Source organism: Manis javanica, chromosome 8, assembly GCF_040802235.1.
Source record: "Manis javanica isolate MJ-LG chromosome 8, MJ_LKY, whole genome shotgun sequence".
In the NCBI taxonomy this organism is placed as follows: Eukaryota; Metazoa; Chordata; class Mammalia; order Pholidota; family Manidae; genus Manis; species Manis javanica.
In genome coordinates, this window is record NC_133163.1 from 26,600,305 (window position 1) to 26,617,635 (window position 17,331).

The 17,331-nt window shown below is 40.2% G+C and overlaps 1 protein-coding gene across 1 annotated transcript in view; it reads left to right on the top strand.

The window, feature by feature from the left end:
- The window catches only part of NEK9 (NIMA related kinase 9), a 34,359-nt gene extending 17,341 nt beyond the window's left edge, over positions 1 to 17,018 (top strand). Inside the window, exons 14-22 of the mRNA XM_037025317.2 lie at positions 1,266 to 1,421; positions 2,721 to 2,829; positions 3,347 to 3,508; positions 6,555 to 6,725; positions 7,488 to 7,547; positions 9,649 to 9,857; positions 10,995 to 11,156; positions 12,325 to 12,537; positions 13,940 to 17,018. Of these exons, the coding sequence (XP_036881212.1) occupies positions 1,266 to 1,421; positions 2,721 to 2,829; positions 3,347 to 3,508; positions 6,555 to 6,725; positions 7,488 to 7,547; positions 9,649 to 9,857; positions 10,995 to 11,156; positions 12,325 to 12,537; positions 13,940 to 14,062 (1,365 nt within the window). The 3' untranslated portion in view covers positions 14,063 to 17,018. The remainder of the gene's footprint in view (positions 1 to 1,265; positions 1,422 to 2,720; positions 2,830 to 3,346; positions 3,509 to 6,554; positions 6,726 to 7,487; positions 7,548 to 9,648; positions 9,858 to 10,994; positions 11,157 to 12,324; positions 12,538 to 13,939) is intronic.
- The last annotated feature ends 313 nt before the right edge of the window (positions 17,019 to 17,331 follow it).

Below are 17,331 nucleotides of genomic sequence, written 5' to 3' on the forward strand. Positions count from 1 at the left end.
GCAACATTGTGGTTTCAACATTCACCCATATTATCAAGTCCCCCCCCCACACACACACATACCCCATTGCAATCACTGCCATCAGTGTAGTAAGGCTGTAGAGTCATTACATGTCTTCATACTGTATTCTCAAGGTGTTTATTTTTGATATTGCTTGTCTGGGAGACTCAAAATCCAGAATTCCTGATTTAGCACCATGTGGTCTTGTCATCTGACAAGTCATAATAAGTTGAGAAAGAAGATCCAGCCACTGTGGACACTCTGGAGTCACATTTTTCTCAGGGATGAGAGCTAAAATCGGCATGTACAATGAAAAAGTCATATCCAGCTAAATGTACCCTGGAAAATTCCTTGGGAAGATACTTGAAAGCAGTATGCTATATCTTACCGCAACACAGCTATTTCCTCCTCCTATTCCCGCAGTTGAACAACAGAGGAAATAGTTGGGTTGAGGGGTCATGTTGTATGAAACATGATATCTGATGATTCTCAGAGCTGCAGGAGCTGGCACAGGAGCTGAAACCAGCTGTGGGAGGAGCATGGTCACATCTCTATCATACCCACTGTAGGACACGGGCTCACCCACTGGAAAGTAGACTGTAATTGATTATTCCATTCACTGTCAACAATGTACATTCACATTTTTATTAACTTAGATGTTTGTAGGACCATTCTCAATGGGATTCACAGCCATTCCTTTTCTCCTGTAAAGGCTGTAATAGGAACTTTGAGGCTTGAGCTTTCAGGCTGCACAGACATCCATCACAGCCCCCCACCATTCTCCAGCCCTGTCTGGTTAGCTGCCAAGGGAGGTGAGCTTTTGGACGTCCTGGCTGCTACCTCAGGACTCTGTCGTCTCACCTATCATATGACCACACTGGGACCTCACAGAGCTACTGAGTTTCTTCTAAAACTGTTATGGGGTTTTGCCACCCCAGAGGATAAAATGAGCAATGGATTGATTCTTCTCCTTTCCTAACGTTTTCTGAGACATCTTCCTAAGTAGGACCTATTGCTCAAACAAACTTTGACAGGGGGCTGTGTTTGGCCAGCCAGGAACTGCCTTCTTTTACTTTATTATAAAACTTGAGCTTCTTGTTGAAAACAGTAGCCTGTAAGCTGCTGGGCAAATCTGAAGAGCATAGAGCAACCTGTACTCTGCTGTAGTCACTCTGCTAAATGCAGGACATCACTTTTGAAACTTTGAGGTTTTTTTCCTAATGCAAGTTACGTTTTCGGGATTTTTTTTTCTTTTGTTCTTGCAGGTGGATGTTCCCAAGGCCTTGATTATTGTTGCAGTTCAGTGTGGCTGTGATGGGACATTTCTGCTGACCCAGTCAGGCAAAGTGCTGGCCTGTGGACTCAATGAGTTCAACAAACTAGGTTTGAATCAGTGTATGTCTGGAATTATCAACCATGAAGTGAGTATCCCTTTGAGTGTCCTAACATTATCAGAGCTTATCTAGGTTGGAATTTCTTTGGGAATGCTATTATTGGTAGTGACCATAGAATTTGACTTAAGAATAAAGTGAAGATCTCACAGACATTATGTCCAGCAAAAGAAGTCAGCCACAAAAGAGAACATACTACACGACTCCAATTATGTGAAGTTTAAGAACGGCAAAATTAACTTATGATGGTGGAAGTTAAAGTAGTGGTTACTTTAGGAAGAAGGACATGGATATTAATAGAAGGGGTAGGAGGAATCCTAGGGTTTTGGAAATGGTCTATATCTTGATCTAGGTGGTAGTTTTACATTTATATGGATACAGAAAAATGTATCCATATATGTATTATATTACATAATTGTAAATTGTAGATACTGTAGCTGTCCTAGTATAGGATTATGTTATACCTCAGTAAGTTGATTACAAAGAATCAAGGGATAGAATTCAGGTTCTACCTTATCACTGAAATAGATGCAAGAAAATGAACATTATGAAAAGAAACATATTTCCATGTATCACCTCCCTGAAGAGTCTTTTAGATTTATTGATCCCAAACCATTGATCCTGTATAGGCTTATTAAATGTAATTACCATTCATCTCCTTCAAGGATATCATGAAATTCACCACTCATATTAAGTCTTAATCTCCTCTTTGTGTTAGTATTATGAGTTTTTGTCATTTTCTGAAGAATCAAATTAAGATACAAAAGTTTCCTAACCCAATGGAAAAGATAAGAGGTAATGTTTAAGCAGTCTCTGACGTAGTGATTCTCAAATGGGAGAGTACATATTCAGTGCAAGCCTGGAGAGGGTGTGTATGTAGTTTGAAAAGGCATATTCAAAATTACCATTACTTGATTTGACTTTTATTATAACATTGGATCTGCTGTGAATTTTAAACTTACTTGAAAGGATTCTTTTCTTTCTTCACGCTGCCTTTGTCAGGTCTGCAGAGTGCATAACCAAGACAAATGTCAACAATTCTATCCTTACATAGATACCTTCTGGGGTGGAGAGTTTATGTTCTGCGTACCTTACTTAGGAATCGAAAACTTGTTGTCAGAAAGTCCTGTCTCATGTACTAATTAAATTCTCTGATCACATAGGGAGCTTATTTCTTCTTGTGTTCTGTGGGAGATGAAAAGCTACCTGGCACCTTCTTAGTAATACAGTTTGCTTGAAAGGCCTTTTGGTCACCATGACAACTTTCTCAGCCTGTTAGCCCTCCATTTTTTACTTAATGAGTCCGCTGTTTGTTTTACTTTGTTTCAGGCATACCATGAAGTTCCCTACACAACCTCCTTTACCTTGGCCAAACAGTTGTCCTTTTATAAGATCCGTACAATTTCTCCAGGCAAGACTCACACAGCTGCTATTGATGGTGAGTTGATCTATAACTGTATATATAGGCCTTAGTAGCTCAGGCGCTTTTATTCCATCAAGTATTAGCTTTTCTTAACAATATATATATTTTCCTGATTTCTCCATAGCTTCCAGTATTCTCTTAACAAGTTAGTCATTCAAGTAAATGTTTTGTTGATATTATTATAAATGTATAATCAATAAGTCCTGTACTGACAATGCCATGCCTAGAATTCCAGGCAACTACTGTCTCTAATTAGCACTGTTTATAAGTTTTCTGAGTTAGGTGATATCCATTTCCCACATTTAAAATACAGTATTAGAGAGAAAATACAATATTGAGTCACTTCCAGAGTCTAATTAGTCATAGTTGTAGGTACTGTAGCTGCCCTAGTGCAAGATCATGTGGCTACCAGCTTTAGTAGTTGTGCCATCTGACAACCAGAGGCTGGTCCATGGAACACTGCGGTGGCTGCATTGTCCCTCTCTGCAAGGACCCGTTTGTACCTGGCTGTTTATTTTTTATTCTCTCTTAGAGCGAGGCCGGCTGCTGACCTTTGGCTGCAACAAGTGTGGACAGCTGGGTGTTGGGAATTACAAGAAGCGTCTAGGAATCAACCTTTTGGGGGGACCTTTAGGTGGGAAGCAAGTGATCAGAGTCTCCTGTGGTGATGAGTTCACCATTGCTGCCACTGATGGTGAGTCTGTACACATCACTTCATGCTTTCTGGGTGGATGGCTGTGTTTTAATTTGGGGTTAGAAAAGAGGTGGACTAGTTATTTGTATAGCTGGATCATATGTTAACTTTTATTGTATTAGATTGGTGGCCAGTTGTTAGCATATGGAGCTTCATTAACTTTTTGTGTGTCCAACATAGTGATTGTTTTAAAATGGTCACATCTCAGCAGCAGACTCACAGTCTCCAAGAAGGGACTAGTGGTTACCAAAGGAGAGGGGTGGGGGAGGGTGAGAGAGAAGGGGATGAGGGGTATTATGATTAGTACACATGGTGTGGAGGGGGATCATGGGGAAGACTAACACAGAGAAGACAAGTAGTGACTCTGGCATCTTACTACACTGATGGACAGTGACTGCAATGGGGTATGGTGCGGACTCAATAATATGGGTGAATGTAGTAACCACATTGCTTTTCATGTGAAACCTTCGTAAGAGTGTATATCAATGATACCTTAATAAAAAAAAAGAATGAGAAGAGTGAGCAGGCAAGGGAAGAAGGGGTGAAGGAACCATCAGGAGAGCATTGGCAACAAAGGGAAAAATGTGAGTCTTGACGGAGGTCTTAAGTAGGAAACGAATGCATACCAGCTGTCCCCTCATTAAGACACTCAAGGAAAAATACACAGAATTGCCTCCTTTTATGTTCCATGAGCTTCTGTGGTCCTAAAGGATACTAACCATTGCTTTTACAATGGTTTCTATAGGAATATTCACTTTGTGTTGCAAATAATCAATTTACAGAAAACTTTTGTAATGTAACCTCATAAATGGGAACATGCCACAGATAAAATTATTTTTAAAAAAATAAAAAGGTCAGATCTCTAGATAATGACAAATTAATAATCTAAGCCCCTGCTTTTTTCACTTTAACGTTTTTGGCAAAATGTTTTAAGAATTATTAAATGGTTCTATCTATACTTTGCCCAGCACCATGTTGGTTTCAGTAAATGTTGGCTGGGTCGCTGATGAGGAGAGCAACATAATTTTACTTTGCTCCTTGGTTGGGGCCAGCTGCTTGGCAGTGATCCTCAGGCTGCTAAGGCTTGAAGGGTTGTATACTATGTGTCTCTCTGCTTTCTGAATCATTCTCATCAAATTTTCTTTTCTCTTTCATCTCAGCTCTTTCTTCTTCACAGCCATCTTCTTGATCCTCTCACTGCTTCTCTTTACTGTCACTTCTGCTGTTTTTCATTCCCTGCCCTCTTTCTTCTGCTTTCTTTTTTTCTCTCTTCTTCCTGAACTTTTCGGTAGTTTTTTTTTTAGCTACTTCTTTGATTGGTAAACAGCAAATCATATTTCATCTTACTATCTTCTGACTCATTTCAGCCTTTTTTGTTGTTGCTCATGCTCTCAGATGTTTTTTGTTTTGGTCTGTGCCTATTGTACACACATGAGAGATCCAGGGATAATGTCAGATAAGTAATCTATCACTGTATTTAAGTAAGTGAACCACCTTTCAGAGTGGCACATTAGCCTTCCTTGCTTGTCCCAAAACAAGGGATTTTGGGGAGCAAACTGTTTAGATCAGACTAGATAAATGGAAATGTTACCTAGAAAGACAGAATCACTGAGAATTAAATTTAGTGTAGCAGATCCAGTAGCACTTTGTGGCAGAGTCTCAAAGACGTAATGTTCTTCAATAGGTCTGTGTATTTCACAAGTTAACTTCAGAATGAGGAGGGTAGAACTGGAGTCTGTGGCTGGGCATGTCATTCTTGATAAACATTCCTGTATTCCTCTGAACTTGACCACCTCATTCACACAGCAAACATAACTGAGTGCCTACTAAGGTCTTCTTATAGCTTCTGAGAATACAGAAGTGAGTCTCAGAAAGTCCATATCCTCAAGGAGCTCATTAACTAGTGGGCAGGGGAGACATAATATAAATAGACAGGCAAATAGCTCAGGTTTCATGACAGCAGTATCCAATTACTGAGCCCTGGAGTACCCAGGACTCAATCCTCTGTCCCCTTTTATTCCCTAAGTGAACTCATTACCTTCCTCTCCCTCTCAGTAAGTGGCAGCCCCAACCTCCAACCCACATCCCATCCATCAGCAAATCCTATTGCTTATCCTCAGAATATATCCAGCCACTTCTCACCAGCAGCACCGCTAGAACTGGTCTCCCTGCTTCCACCCTTGGTCCCCTGCAACTGATTCTCCTCCTGGTACCCTGAGGGATCTTCCTTTTAAATACCAACTGCTCAGAAACTCTAGTGGTTTTCCATCTCAATCAATAAAAGCCGTGTTCATTACAATGGCCTACATGGCCCTACATGACTAGGACTCCAGCCACTTCTCACCTCTTCTCTGATCTTTGTCCCCTCTCTTACTTTGCTTCAGCTGCTAGGATGCTCTTGTTCCTTGTTTGTGATACTCATGTTACCTACACAGGACCTTGCACTCACTATTCCCACTGCCTGGAAAGTTCTTCCCCTAGGTAATACACATTGCTGTCTCCCTCTCACTTCAATCGGATCTCTGTTCAAGTGTCAACAAGTACTTCTGTGACTATCCCATCATAATAAACTACCCTAAGATAATGGTACCCCCCTCTTATTCTTTATTTCCACTTACTTTTGTTTACCATTTATCATCCTTTGTAAGACTTACTACTACCTGAAGTATTAGATATTTATTTACTTATCAGCCTCCCCACCTAGAATGTCAGATCTACGAAGGTAGTGACATTTTTTGTTCACTGCTCTATCCCCAGCACTTTGAGCAGTGCCTGTCATGAAGTAAATGCCCAATAAATATTTGAAGGAATGACCAAAAGAAGTTGAATGAGCAAATGAAGGAATGGAAGGATGACAGTATGTAGGAGTTGTAGTCATTTTATCTCAAGGCATGAGGAATTGTTTAGGCCTTCAGTAGGGGAATAAACAGCTTTCCCTTGTTCTGTACATGGGAAATCTTTCTAGCTCTAGGGCATAAAGATGGAGCCCAAACAGTTGGGAAGCCAGTGTTCTGTTAAACTATCTGCTGTTTAATTTTTTTTCTAGATAATCACATTTTTGCCTGGGGCAATGGTGGTAATGGTCGCCTGGCAATGACCCCCACAGAGAGACCACATGGCTCTGATATCTGCACCTCGTGGCCTCGGCCAATTTTTGGATCTCTGCATCATGTCCCAGATCTATCTTGCCGTGGCTGGCATACCATTCTCATTGTTGGTAAGGGTTTATTATGTGTGGGCTGTGGTGGTTTTGACAGAGGAAAGACCCACACGTAGGGTACTGATGATGAATCACATTCTTGGAAACAGAAGTGTCCTGAAGAAAAGATGGTACTTCTGTAAGTCGTATAATGGTCAGTGATGCCATACCTAAGTGGTAGGAGCAGAACATTGTCGTTTCCTGAGATTTGTCACTTGCAACCTCTTGTCCATTTTTCACATGATAACTTGGGGCTCTGCACCTCTTGCCATAGAATTTGTTACTTCTAGTTAGCCACTAATTTATTGCCGGTGTTCGTGCTTTTGTGAGAAACATTCAGTACACCTTTAATAAGAAATGGTCATAACTGGTTCCTTCATAAAAATTATGCTACATTATAAAGGCCTTTTTGAAGGTTTACAAATCAGTTATTTTAGATAAGTGGTTCAAAACCTTGACTGCCCCTTAGAATCCCCTGAGAAGCTTTTAGAAATCCCATTGTCCTGACCAATTAAATCAGTGGAACCTAGGGTCCCATTGTTACTTTCTGAAGATGATTCTAAAGAACAGTCAAGGTGGAGAATTACTGCTTTACCTAGGGAATATAGTTAAGAGTAGCTAGTGTTGCTTGGCTAGTGATATTAATACCTGAAACAATAAGTAATTATAAAGTTATACAGAGTGAGGACAATTATCTCCTAGGTTAACTCCCTATCCTAGTCTTCTCACTTTTCCTGGCTGTAATTCTACTTTCCTTACCAACTGAATATTTTTCCTCAGAGAAAGTATTGAATTCTAAGACCATCCGCTCCAATAGCAGTGGCTTATCCATTGGAACTGGTAAGTAACACTGTCTCAGGTACCAGGGGATTTCTGGGTGTGTGTCTTTGGGTTGGATTCCCTGCAGTCTCCAAAAAAAGGAAATAGGAAATATCTTTGGGAAGTGAGGAATAGAGTGATCAAGAGGGAGGATCATATTTTGGTAGATGTCATAGTAAATTATAACTTGACATGGTGGTCATCTTTGCCAACCAAGCATATTGTAGTCATCAAGTGGCTTGCCCAGCATTGCAAGATGACTTATGTGTGGTTCCTTTCCTTACTATCCTAGGGAATAGGGTAGTAACAAACGGGGTTTGTTTACCCATTAAATCCGTAGTATCCCCAAGGGTATTTCTGTCTATAGGAATAGTCCTTCAAAACAAGGCCTCAGAATTGAAAGTTGGCTCAATTGTCAATATGGTTAGGAAAATCAGCCCAAAGCTCTGTGATAGTTTTCCTTTGGCTGCTTTCTTCATGTTTCTCTGTTGTTTGGGACCTGCCAGGAAGTTTGCTCTGTGTTCCTCTTTGGTTTTCCATATGCTAGAGCATCTCTAATCTTTGATATCTCAGAATCTGTATTTTGACTTTCTGTGGAATCAAAGCAGAAAAAGACCCAAAATAAAAGCAGATCAGTCCTCCAAAAAGAAAGAAATCTAATCTAGATGTGTTGAACTCTAGTTTGTACACACACACACGTCTTTTCTTAGTGTCATTTAGTAATCCATTGCTCAGCATCTATTTGTGCATATTAATATGTCACAGATGATAAAATACTGTTTTGCTAATAATAAGCACAGCTGTTTTGTTAACAGCTTTGTTTCATTGAACAGTATTTAAAGGAAAAACAAGATTAAAAGCACATATCCTTTGGCTGGAAAATGTAAACTCTAAAGGCAGGGATTTTTGTCTAATAAAATTCATTAATTTTACCACTTTGCCTAGAAGAGCACCTGACAAATGGTAAGTGCTTAATAAATATTTGTTGTTTGGATGTGTTATGGCCATCCAGTGAGATGTAAAAATCAAGTTGCAGAAGACTACATGCCTTTTTATAAAGTTCAAAAACAAGCAGAATAATACATTGTTAAGGATACATACATGGGATAAAGTTTGGGTTTTTTTTTTAAAGAAGAAATGATAGATATAAAATTAATCAGTGGTTACATCTGAGTGGGAAGCCAGAGAAGGAGCAGGTAGAATGACATAGGTAGTGTTCTAGTTCAGTACTGTCCCATAGATCTTTCTGCAGTAACAGAAAGGTTCTATATCTGTGCTGTCCAGTTTGATAGCTTCTAGCTATTTGCAGCTAGTGAGCACTTAAAAAGTGGCTACTGTGACTGAGGAACTGGGTTTTAAATTTTTATTTAAGTGTAAATAGCCATATAGTGCTAGTGGCCACCATATTGGAAAGTACTTTCAGTTTTTCAAGTGATAGATTCACATATGTTAATTTTGTTAGGCATCAAAACTTACGAATATGTTAAAAATAGTCTTAGCCTTTTCCTGACTACATCATCATGGATTTTGTCTACATTTTAATTCCATGGGAATACCTTCATAAAGGTAACTTGGAACATGCTACATAATATGAAAGAACCAACCATCATATTTTAAAAACACTTGGAAATAGTCATCAAAAAATTTAATGAATTTAACGGTTGAAGACTTCTCCATTTGTGTGTTTCCCCAGAAAGGGAGTTATTGGTGAGTTTTCCTGGCTACTTTAAAAGGTGTTTGGCTCAAATGTGAAATACAATCTTGTATATAAGATTAACCTCTATGGAGGATGCTGGAGTCTGGATATATCTGTTAAAGCATGGGTGCTAGACTTGGTAAAATCTGGTGGGAGAGATTCTTCACTAATGCTTTAGAACATTGCTAATCTGCTAAGAACATAGAGATAAGCGACTATGAAAAGTAGTGAATTATCACTATGGAGATACTGACATATAATACCTTGTGTAAAAAGTAAAAACTTAGTCCCATATATCTGACTTAGACTGGTGCAGTTCCACCTCTTGCAACTCTAGGAACCTCTCCAGGCGTCATTGGGGCTATAAGGTGGTAAACCTTCCTTGCTGCGTGGCAAAGCTCTATTTCTGTGCTGTGTATCTGTCAGTGGTTCAGAGCTCTAGCCCAGGAGGTGGCGGCGGCAGTGGTGGGGGAGAAGAGGAGGACAGTCGGCAGGAATCTGAAACTCCGGATCCAAGTGGAGGCTTCCGAGGAACAATGGAAGCAGACCGAGGAATGGAAGGTTTAGTCAGTCCCACGGAGGCCATGGGGATCAGTAGTGGGGCCAGCAGCTCCTGTCCTGGCTGGCTTCGAAAGGTAATTCCTTTGGTAGAGGTACCTTAGATAACTAAGATCAGGCCCTTTGCAGAGACGATAGAAAGGAGTTGTCAGGATCTCTCAGTGTCCCACGCCCTGTGCAAGTGTTTTACAGCAGGCCTCCAGGTTCTGATTTCCACTTGGAATGAAATAGCCAAATCTCTAATCCTTTTTTCTTCCTGACAAGAAAAGGTACAGAATGTTCTCATAGCTATATTACTTAAATGAATGTAAATTAGTATAACATCTCTTGAAGGCAGTTTTTGTAATGCATGTGTGCAAAGATTAAGCTTATAGATTTTGTACTGTGGTTTGTAGAAGTGGAATATTGGGGCAGTTGGAACGACGTACAATAGAGGAGTGGTTTATGAAAGTTGAAGTTCAGACAAAAGATGATAGAAAGTTGATTACAACATATGGCTGTGCAGAAAGGGATGGAATACATGTGCAGTATGATCCCATTCTTTTAGCAAATAGGCATTACATAGAAAAATGTCTACTGTGAAGACTGTATATTGATCACTTTATCATTACTTATCGATGAGTAATGGAATTTTGGTGATTTTTTAAATCATTTCCCTTTGCCCATCTGTATTTTCTCATTTTCTACAGTGATCATATATAGTTTGCGAAGTTTTTTTTACTCCCCAAATAAAGTACCTATAGATTTAAAGCTCCCTGTATAATAAGACTAAACATGATAGCTATTTAGGAGTATGAATGGAAGAAGCAGCAACTGCTCTATCTGAAGTTTCAGCCTCAGCCCTTAGTTAGCAGGCTGGCAGGGGCCTCAGAGCCATCACCTTAAAGCTTCCCCACTCACTGGATAGCCTGTGTAGAAGAAATGTGTTGGGGAAATGTGCCAGACTGTGTTCTTGAATTTGCAAGTATGGAAAGTAGTGAAGACACTCCAGACTATGTTCTTGAATTTGTGTTTAGAATTACATCACTGTTAATTACCCCTCTGAGAAAAGATGGCAGGCTGTTAACAGGTAGGGGAGCTCTGTTGTAACCACAAATGTCCTGCCCCACTAGAGGGTGCTGATGTCACAACAGAGTGAACGCTATAGCAAAATGGGAATTTGGGAGAGTAAGTGCTTCCAACAGAACTGATGAGATTCTTTGTCTTATACACAGGAGTTGGAAAATGCAGAATTCATCCCCATGCCTGACAGCCCATCTCCCCTAAGTGCAGCATTTTCAGAATCTGAGAAAGATACCCTGCCCTATGAAGAGCTACAAGAACTCAAAGTGGCCTCTGAAGCTCCTTCAGAACATAAGCCCCCAGTAGGAGCCTGGGTAACTGAGCTTTTTGCTTTAAATCACAACTAGGTAAACAGTGGCTGCATCAACTCACTATACTATCTCTTCGGTAGTGCTTTAAAGCCACTACCCAAGGCCAAACTGAGTTCCTTGGAGAAGTAGTTACCTTTTCACATTTCTGACAGGCCAACACCATTCTATACCAGAGGATGATCTCTTTTCTCTGCCTCAGAAGTACCAAAATTGAAATTCCAAAATTCATTTCCAGTTTTTCATGACACTGCTAGGGTGGGTTGGAGGCTTTAAATATAATTAAGAAACAGTGCTTGTGGTCCAGTGAGGGAGGAACACATATATACCTAATAACCTTGGTAGAAATCAAATTGTGGTAAACACTTCAATAAAACTGTCAACCAGGGGTTCTTAAACTTTTCTATAAACAGCAAATATTTTAGGCTTAAGGACCATGTAGTCGCTTTTGTAACTACTCAACTCTGACACTGTAGTACAAAAGTAGCCACAGATAATACATAATGAATGAGCATGCTTGTGTTCCAGTAAAATTTTATAAAAACAGGTGGTAGGTGAGAGCTGGCCCATGTGCTGTCATTTGCTGACCCTTGTTAAAAACAAAGTATGGTAGAAGGAGAGATGCAAATCCAGACTATGATAATTGAAGTTTCCCAGAAGAGGTAAAACCTTTGAAACTTCAAAGTGAATATTTTAATTCCTGTCAGTCAGCCTTCTTGAATTGTTTTGGTGATCCTGTTTATTGAACAGTTCTCAAATCTCTTCTAAAGTATAATCCACTGCATTTTATGACTGTTGACCCTTTGGTCACAGTGTCCTCAATGTGATCAGAAAGACTTGTTAAACCAAATCATGTTTTCCCCCAGTTTAGCATTATAAATGGAAGATACCAGTGCACTTTAAAATTTTTCACAAAGTCCTTCAAAATATATGAGTTCTTTTTACCTTATAATGAGTCAAAGGCACTGAGAGTTGCCTTGCCCTGTTATGTTAGGTCCAGGTACTACTATAATCCTAGTAGTTTTCTATCTTTCTTGCATTTGCTTCATGTGTATGTATGTTTAATCTTGTTAACTTTAAAAGTAAAATCTGATAGCACATAGAAGTAGTTCAGACTGGGGAGCTGTGGTGTCTGAACAGAACCTCCTTTTACCTTCCTCTCTTCTCTCCTTAGCCACATCGGCTGAATACTGCAGAAACATGTGCTGAGAAGGGAACACCATTGACTCCCCCCACCTGTACGTGCAGCACTCTACAGGTTGAGGTTGAGAGATTACAGGGTCTGGTGTTAAAGTGTCTGGCTGAACAACAGAAGCTACAGCAAGAAAACCTCCAGATTTTTACCCAACTACAGAAGCTGAACAAGAAATTAGAAGGAGGGCAGCAGGTGAGAACATTAAAAGAAAATTCAGTTTCTTATGTTGTTTTGAAGAATCACAGAAACAAAACATCAAGGACTGAAATAGACTTACTGCTTTATCTTTTGGTGATGTGATTTTCATAATTAATCCCAGAAGCTTTGGGCTTTGTTCAGGCACCTGGATTGAATCATTCTCATCACCTAACTTTCATTGTTTTTTCTTTTACTTCTTATGAAAAAGCTCAAACATTACAGTTCAGTGAACACCATATATTCACATCTAAGATTCAGCAATTGTCAATATGTGTATTTGTTTCAAATTGTGTATTTATATATATGTGTGTGTGTATATGTGTGTACTTTTTTTTTTGCTAAACCATTTTTAAGTTAAATTAAAAAAGTAATGACTTAGCACCCCCCTAAATACTCTGTTACATATATCCAGAAATAAAGACATTCATGCTTCTGGATAACCACAATGCTATCTCCACACTTAACAAAATTAACATGGATATTCTCAATTCTCATCCAGTATCCAGTTGATACATGGATTTCCTAGTTTCCCACCAAAAAATGTCCTTTATGATTGTTTTTATCAGACCAGAATCCAGTCAAGAACCCCAAATTATGTCTCTTTGTTTCTCTAGAAACAACTCTAGAACAGTTCCCTCCACCACCATCACCTTTTCTTTTTCTTTTTTTAATTTTCATGGCATTGACCTATTGAAGAAATAGGGTCAGCTCTTACTTCCCATATTGTGGATTTGTCCTGTTTTCTTGGGATGTTGCTTAACTTGTTCCTTTGTAACTCTGTCTCATCTGTAAACTGGAAGTTGGACTTAAGGTTTGGCTAGATTCAAGTTAAACATTTTGGTAAAAAATACTTATATAGGTGATGCTGCTTGCATGGTTTTTAAAGAGCCATAGTATTACTCTCTATAACAGAGTGAACTAGAACCATCCTGGCTTTGCTATTTACCAGCTTTATATGTTTGCACAAATTACTTTGTTTCTGTGAGCCCCGATTTCTCACCTAAAAGAAGAAAGTAACACCACCCATCTTGTATTGGTGGGAAAATAAATGAAATCAGGTCAATGAAAGTACTATAACACTTGAGGTAAGCCTCAGGTGACTGGTGGCTGTAGCAAGCAGGAGGATTGTTTTGCCTAGAGTTTTTTCAGTTTTAAACTGAGAATTCTGCATCCCAGAAAATTCTGCAGTCCTAGGCAACCAGGACAACCTGTCACCATTCCTGCAGCAAATGTAAAGTTCTGGACTTTATCTAAGGTAGTATTATCCAAGTTTAGTAGTATGAGCTTCTCACACAAGTGTTGCTACAAGTCCTTAGAGGTTGACACTGAAAATCTAGTCGGGAACTGCCGTGACTAGGTGGCAGTGTTAATGTGGAACTGTGTTTTATTTGGACAGGTGGGGATGCATTCCAAAGGAACTCAAACAGCAAAGGAAGAGATGGAAATGGATCCAAAGCCTGACTTAGATTCAGATTCTTGGTGCCTCCTGGGAACAGACTCCTGTCGACCCAGCCTCTAGTCTCCTGAGCCTGTATAGCCTCCAGGAAATGGGGATTCAAAGGACTTCACGGCACACTTACGAATGCAGAGCGCGCTTTCCTGGCTTTGTTCACTTGCAGACAAGGAGTGCGAGGCGGAGGCTCTGAAGCACTTTCCATATACACTTGGAGAGTGGCATTGCCTGTTAGATAGGATCTAGGAGTGGTTTTGTTTTGGGGAATGGAAGGGCCCCATGGCCCTGACTTTGTCCTCAGTGACTGCCATAACAGCAGCAGCTCTGTACCTCATCTGGTGATCCCACCTTTGAAGAGGAGACACAATGCTCACCTTAATTTTGCTGGTAGCAGTTTATGTCCCATTTATCATTTTCACCATTAGTTGGAAGCTGCCTTGGGAATTCACCACCAGGATTGCACCTCTGGGTGGAGGAGGGCAAAGTGTAAAGCTGGAGTGGGCTGGAACCAGGTGTGGCCTATCCAGGGTCATCTAGAGAGTGGTGAAGTGTTCTGAGCCCTTTCAGGAACCCTGAGTCCAGGGAAATATGTCTGGTGGAGTCAATCTAGGGCTGTTTTCAGAAAGTTCAGTTACTTCGTGCAGCTAAGTGCTTTAGGAGGAAAAGTGGGCTTAGATTGCTTTTCCCCTGAGGATTAATTGATATTTCTTCAGTGAGGAGTAGGGAAAGAAGGGCAGGTCCCTCCTCATCCCACAGCTGGAGCTTCAGGCTGTGCTGACGCAGGGTGGGGTTTCCTAGCTTTGGAGATACCTCTAAGAGATGAGGTGTCTTATGGAGAATTGGGTCAGTGGGCAAGAGAAACAGCCTTAAGAGAAAACCACAAGGGGGAGAGGTCCTTCTTTAGTTGCCTCTACTTAGCATCTTCAAGAGGACCTAGGGGGACTCAAGTCTTATACCCATGAGCAGGCTTCCTGTGCCTCTGCCTTCATGGCTCTTAGCGGTCTAATCTTGACATCAGCAGCCCCATCTGCTCCCTTTCTATACGTCTATCAGTATTTTTCCCCTTTTGGTGTTTTATGAAGCCATATGAGTGAATCGGTATCAATCTTTCCTACTTGAGTGGCCCAAAGCCAGCACCAAACCTGGTAGTCCCTGAAGCCTAACAGAACAGGTAGAACCTGCCAAGTGAAAGGAATTTGGCTGTGAGCTCCCTTCTAAGCCCGTAGTCATTGTGTCCTTATGTCCGTGTAGACAGGAGCAAGCTAGCTTTCCCGACGAGGGGAAGCATCCTAGAAGGTTTTACATAAGGATGTGAGCTCTGTGTTTTACCTAGCCTTACAAAATGTTCCTTTAGTGTTTTGGGTCTCCCTTGATACGTCTCACATCCTACCTCCCTAGAAACAGCTAAAATTAATTATTTTTCATTTTCCCCAAACCAAAAAAAAAAAGAATGTTTGGTATCTGCTTAGTATTTTGGAAGGACCTGTGTAATGGAAATTTTGCCATTTCCCTAAAACCGGTAGTGTACAGGGTGAAGCTTGGGGAAAACCTGATGGTTGGGGATGGGCAACTCTGTTCAATGGGATCATCTTTGGTTTGATATTCCCATTGTTTTCTCAATTCTGGGAAGCCTAGTACAGTGGTACTAATGTAATCACCAAAGCCTTTTCTTAAAATAAGGGAAGGGGCCAACCCTGGATTAAAGTTACAAGTTCTGGGGACTTGGGGGTTTGCTATAAACCCTAACAATGGGTTTTAGCTCACCATGTAAATGCAACTTTGATTTTTTTAAAGACTGACTGGCCTTTCACGTTCCTGTATCCCTCATACTCTCTATCTCAGCAGGCCTGAGAGGCAGGGTCAGTTTGGGTGTTAATCATGAGTATTGCTTCTGCTATGAAACCAAGGAATATGGGCATGTTGCTGAGACTGGGATGAAAATGAGCATCGAAGGGAGGGTAAGAGCCTGTTCTTGTTCCAGAGGGAAGTCATTCTCTTGCAGTGGAACACTGTGGTCATTTTCTCTAGCATGTTCCCTTGGGAAGTTTAGGTTTGCTATTAATCTGGCTGGGAATCTTAAGTTCTGTGCCTTAGAGACAATTTGCACTTTCCCAAATTGTGCCTGGGACAGCCATATGATTTTTCCCACCAAACAGCTATGCAAACAGAAACCAGTTCAAAGGTGGAGGCCATGCCTTAGATAAAAAGTGGAATGCCTTCGAATGGTTTTCTGTAGCTAATTCTTTTAAATTTTGTCATACTTTTCTTCTTTATTCAGTGCTAGGTATTTTAAATTTTCCAGTAGTATTGCTTTTGAGTTATAGCATAACCTGAGTTACTCCTCTGCTCTGACATTGTTTGCTAAAGAACTAGCTTATTGTTAGCCAGATTTTGAAAGGTTGAGGGTGGAGTGGTTTGGCATTTCTGTTCCAAATAAACATTTAAAGTCTCAATCAGTGCTGTGCCTCAGTAAGCCTGCACACGGACCTTAGGCATGGGGATGAAACACCCAGATTTTAGGCCTTCATGAATCTTTGAGTCAGTGAGTCTTTATAAAAATAAAAGGTCTTGTAACAGAAACAACACAAGGGACATTACACAGAAATAACCTTTGCCTCTTTCCACTCTTTTTCTTGCTTACAGAATCATTTCTGCTGCTACAACTTTTCTCCTCCAAGACTTAAAAAATACAGTGCTTAAAATGCAGAAGGGCAGGAATTGGGGGGGGAACCATTAAGAGAAAAGATCACAACTTGTACTCCTCAGTCACTGTGGACTTTTTCAAGTGATAATGCCAGTTTATGTTTATTAAAGTTTTCCCTTCAAGAGGTTGAACTGTTGTGGTTTCCCTGGCATAGCACAGCCAAGTTATAACTTCTCGTGACTGAGCATTTCACTAAAGTTAAAGCAAAAGCAGCCTTAAACTCACATTTCATTTGGTTTGCTATGTATTTGGAAACCATTGTAATAGAACAACTCTGGAGCAAGGATGTATTATAAATAAATAATTTTCAAATGAGAATCCCCGGGCCTCCAAAAAAGTGTTACTCATGATAGTGCCAGGACAAAGCAGATTGTAGTCAGGAGTAGAAAACATGTTCCTTCCTGCTGCAAAGCCAAAAATCATTTATTGCTTCAATGATTCACGATGGAAATAAACATACCGATAGCTTAATTTCACAGAATCATGAATATTAGGGAGAAAACACCCTTACCATATCTCTGCTACCTCCTGTGTAGTTGTGAAGAGTGATAAATTGATGACCAAAAACAAATGTTGGCCAAAAGGTACTGTGCTTCACTAAATACGCTGCTGTTAAGAAATATTTTATCAG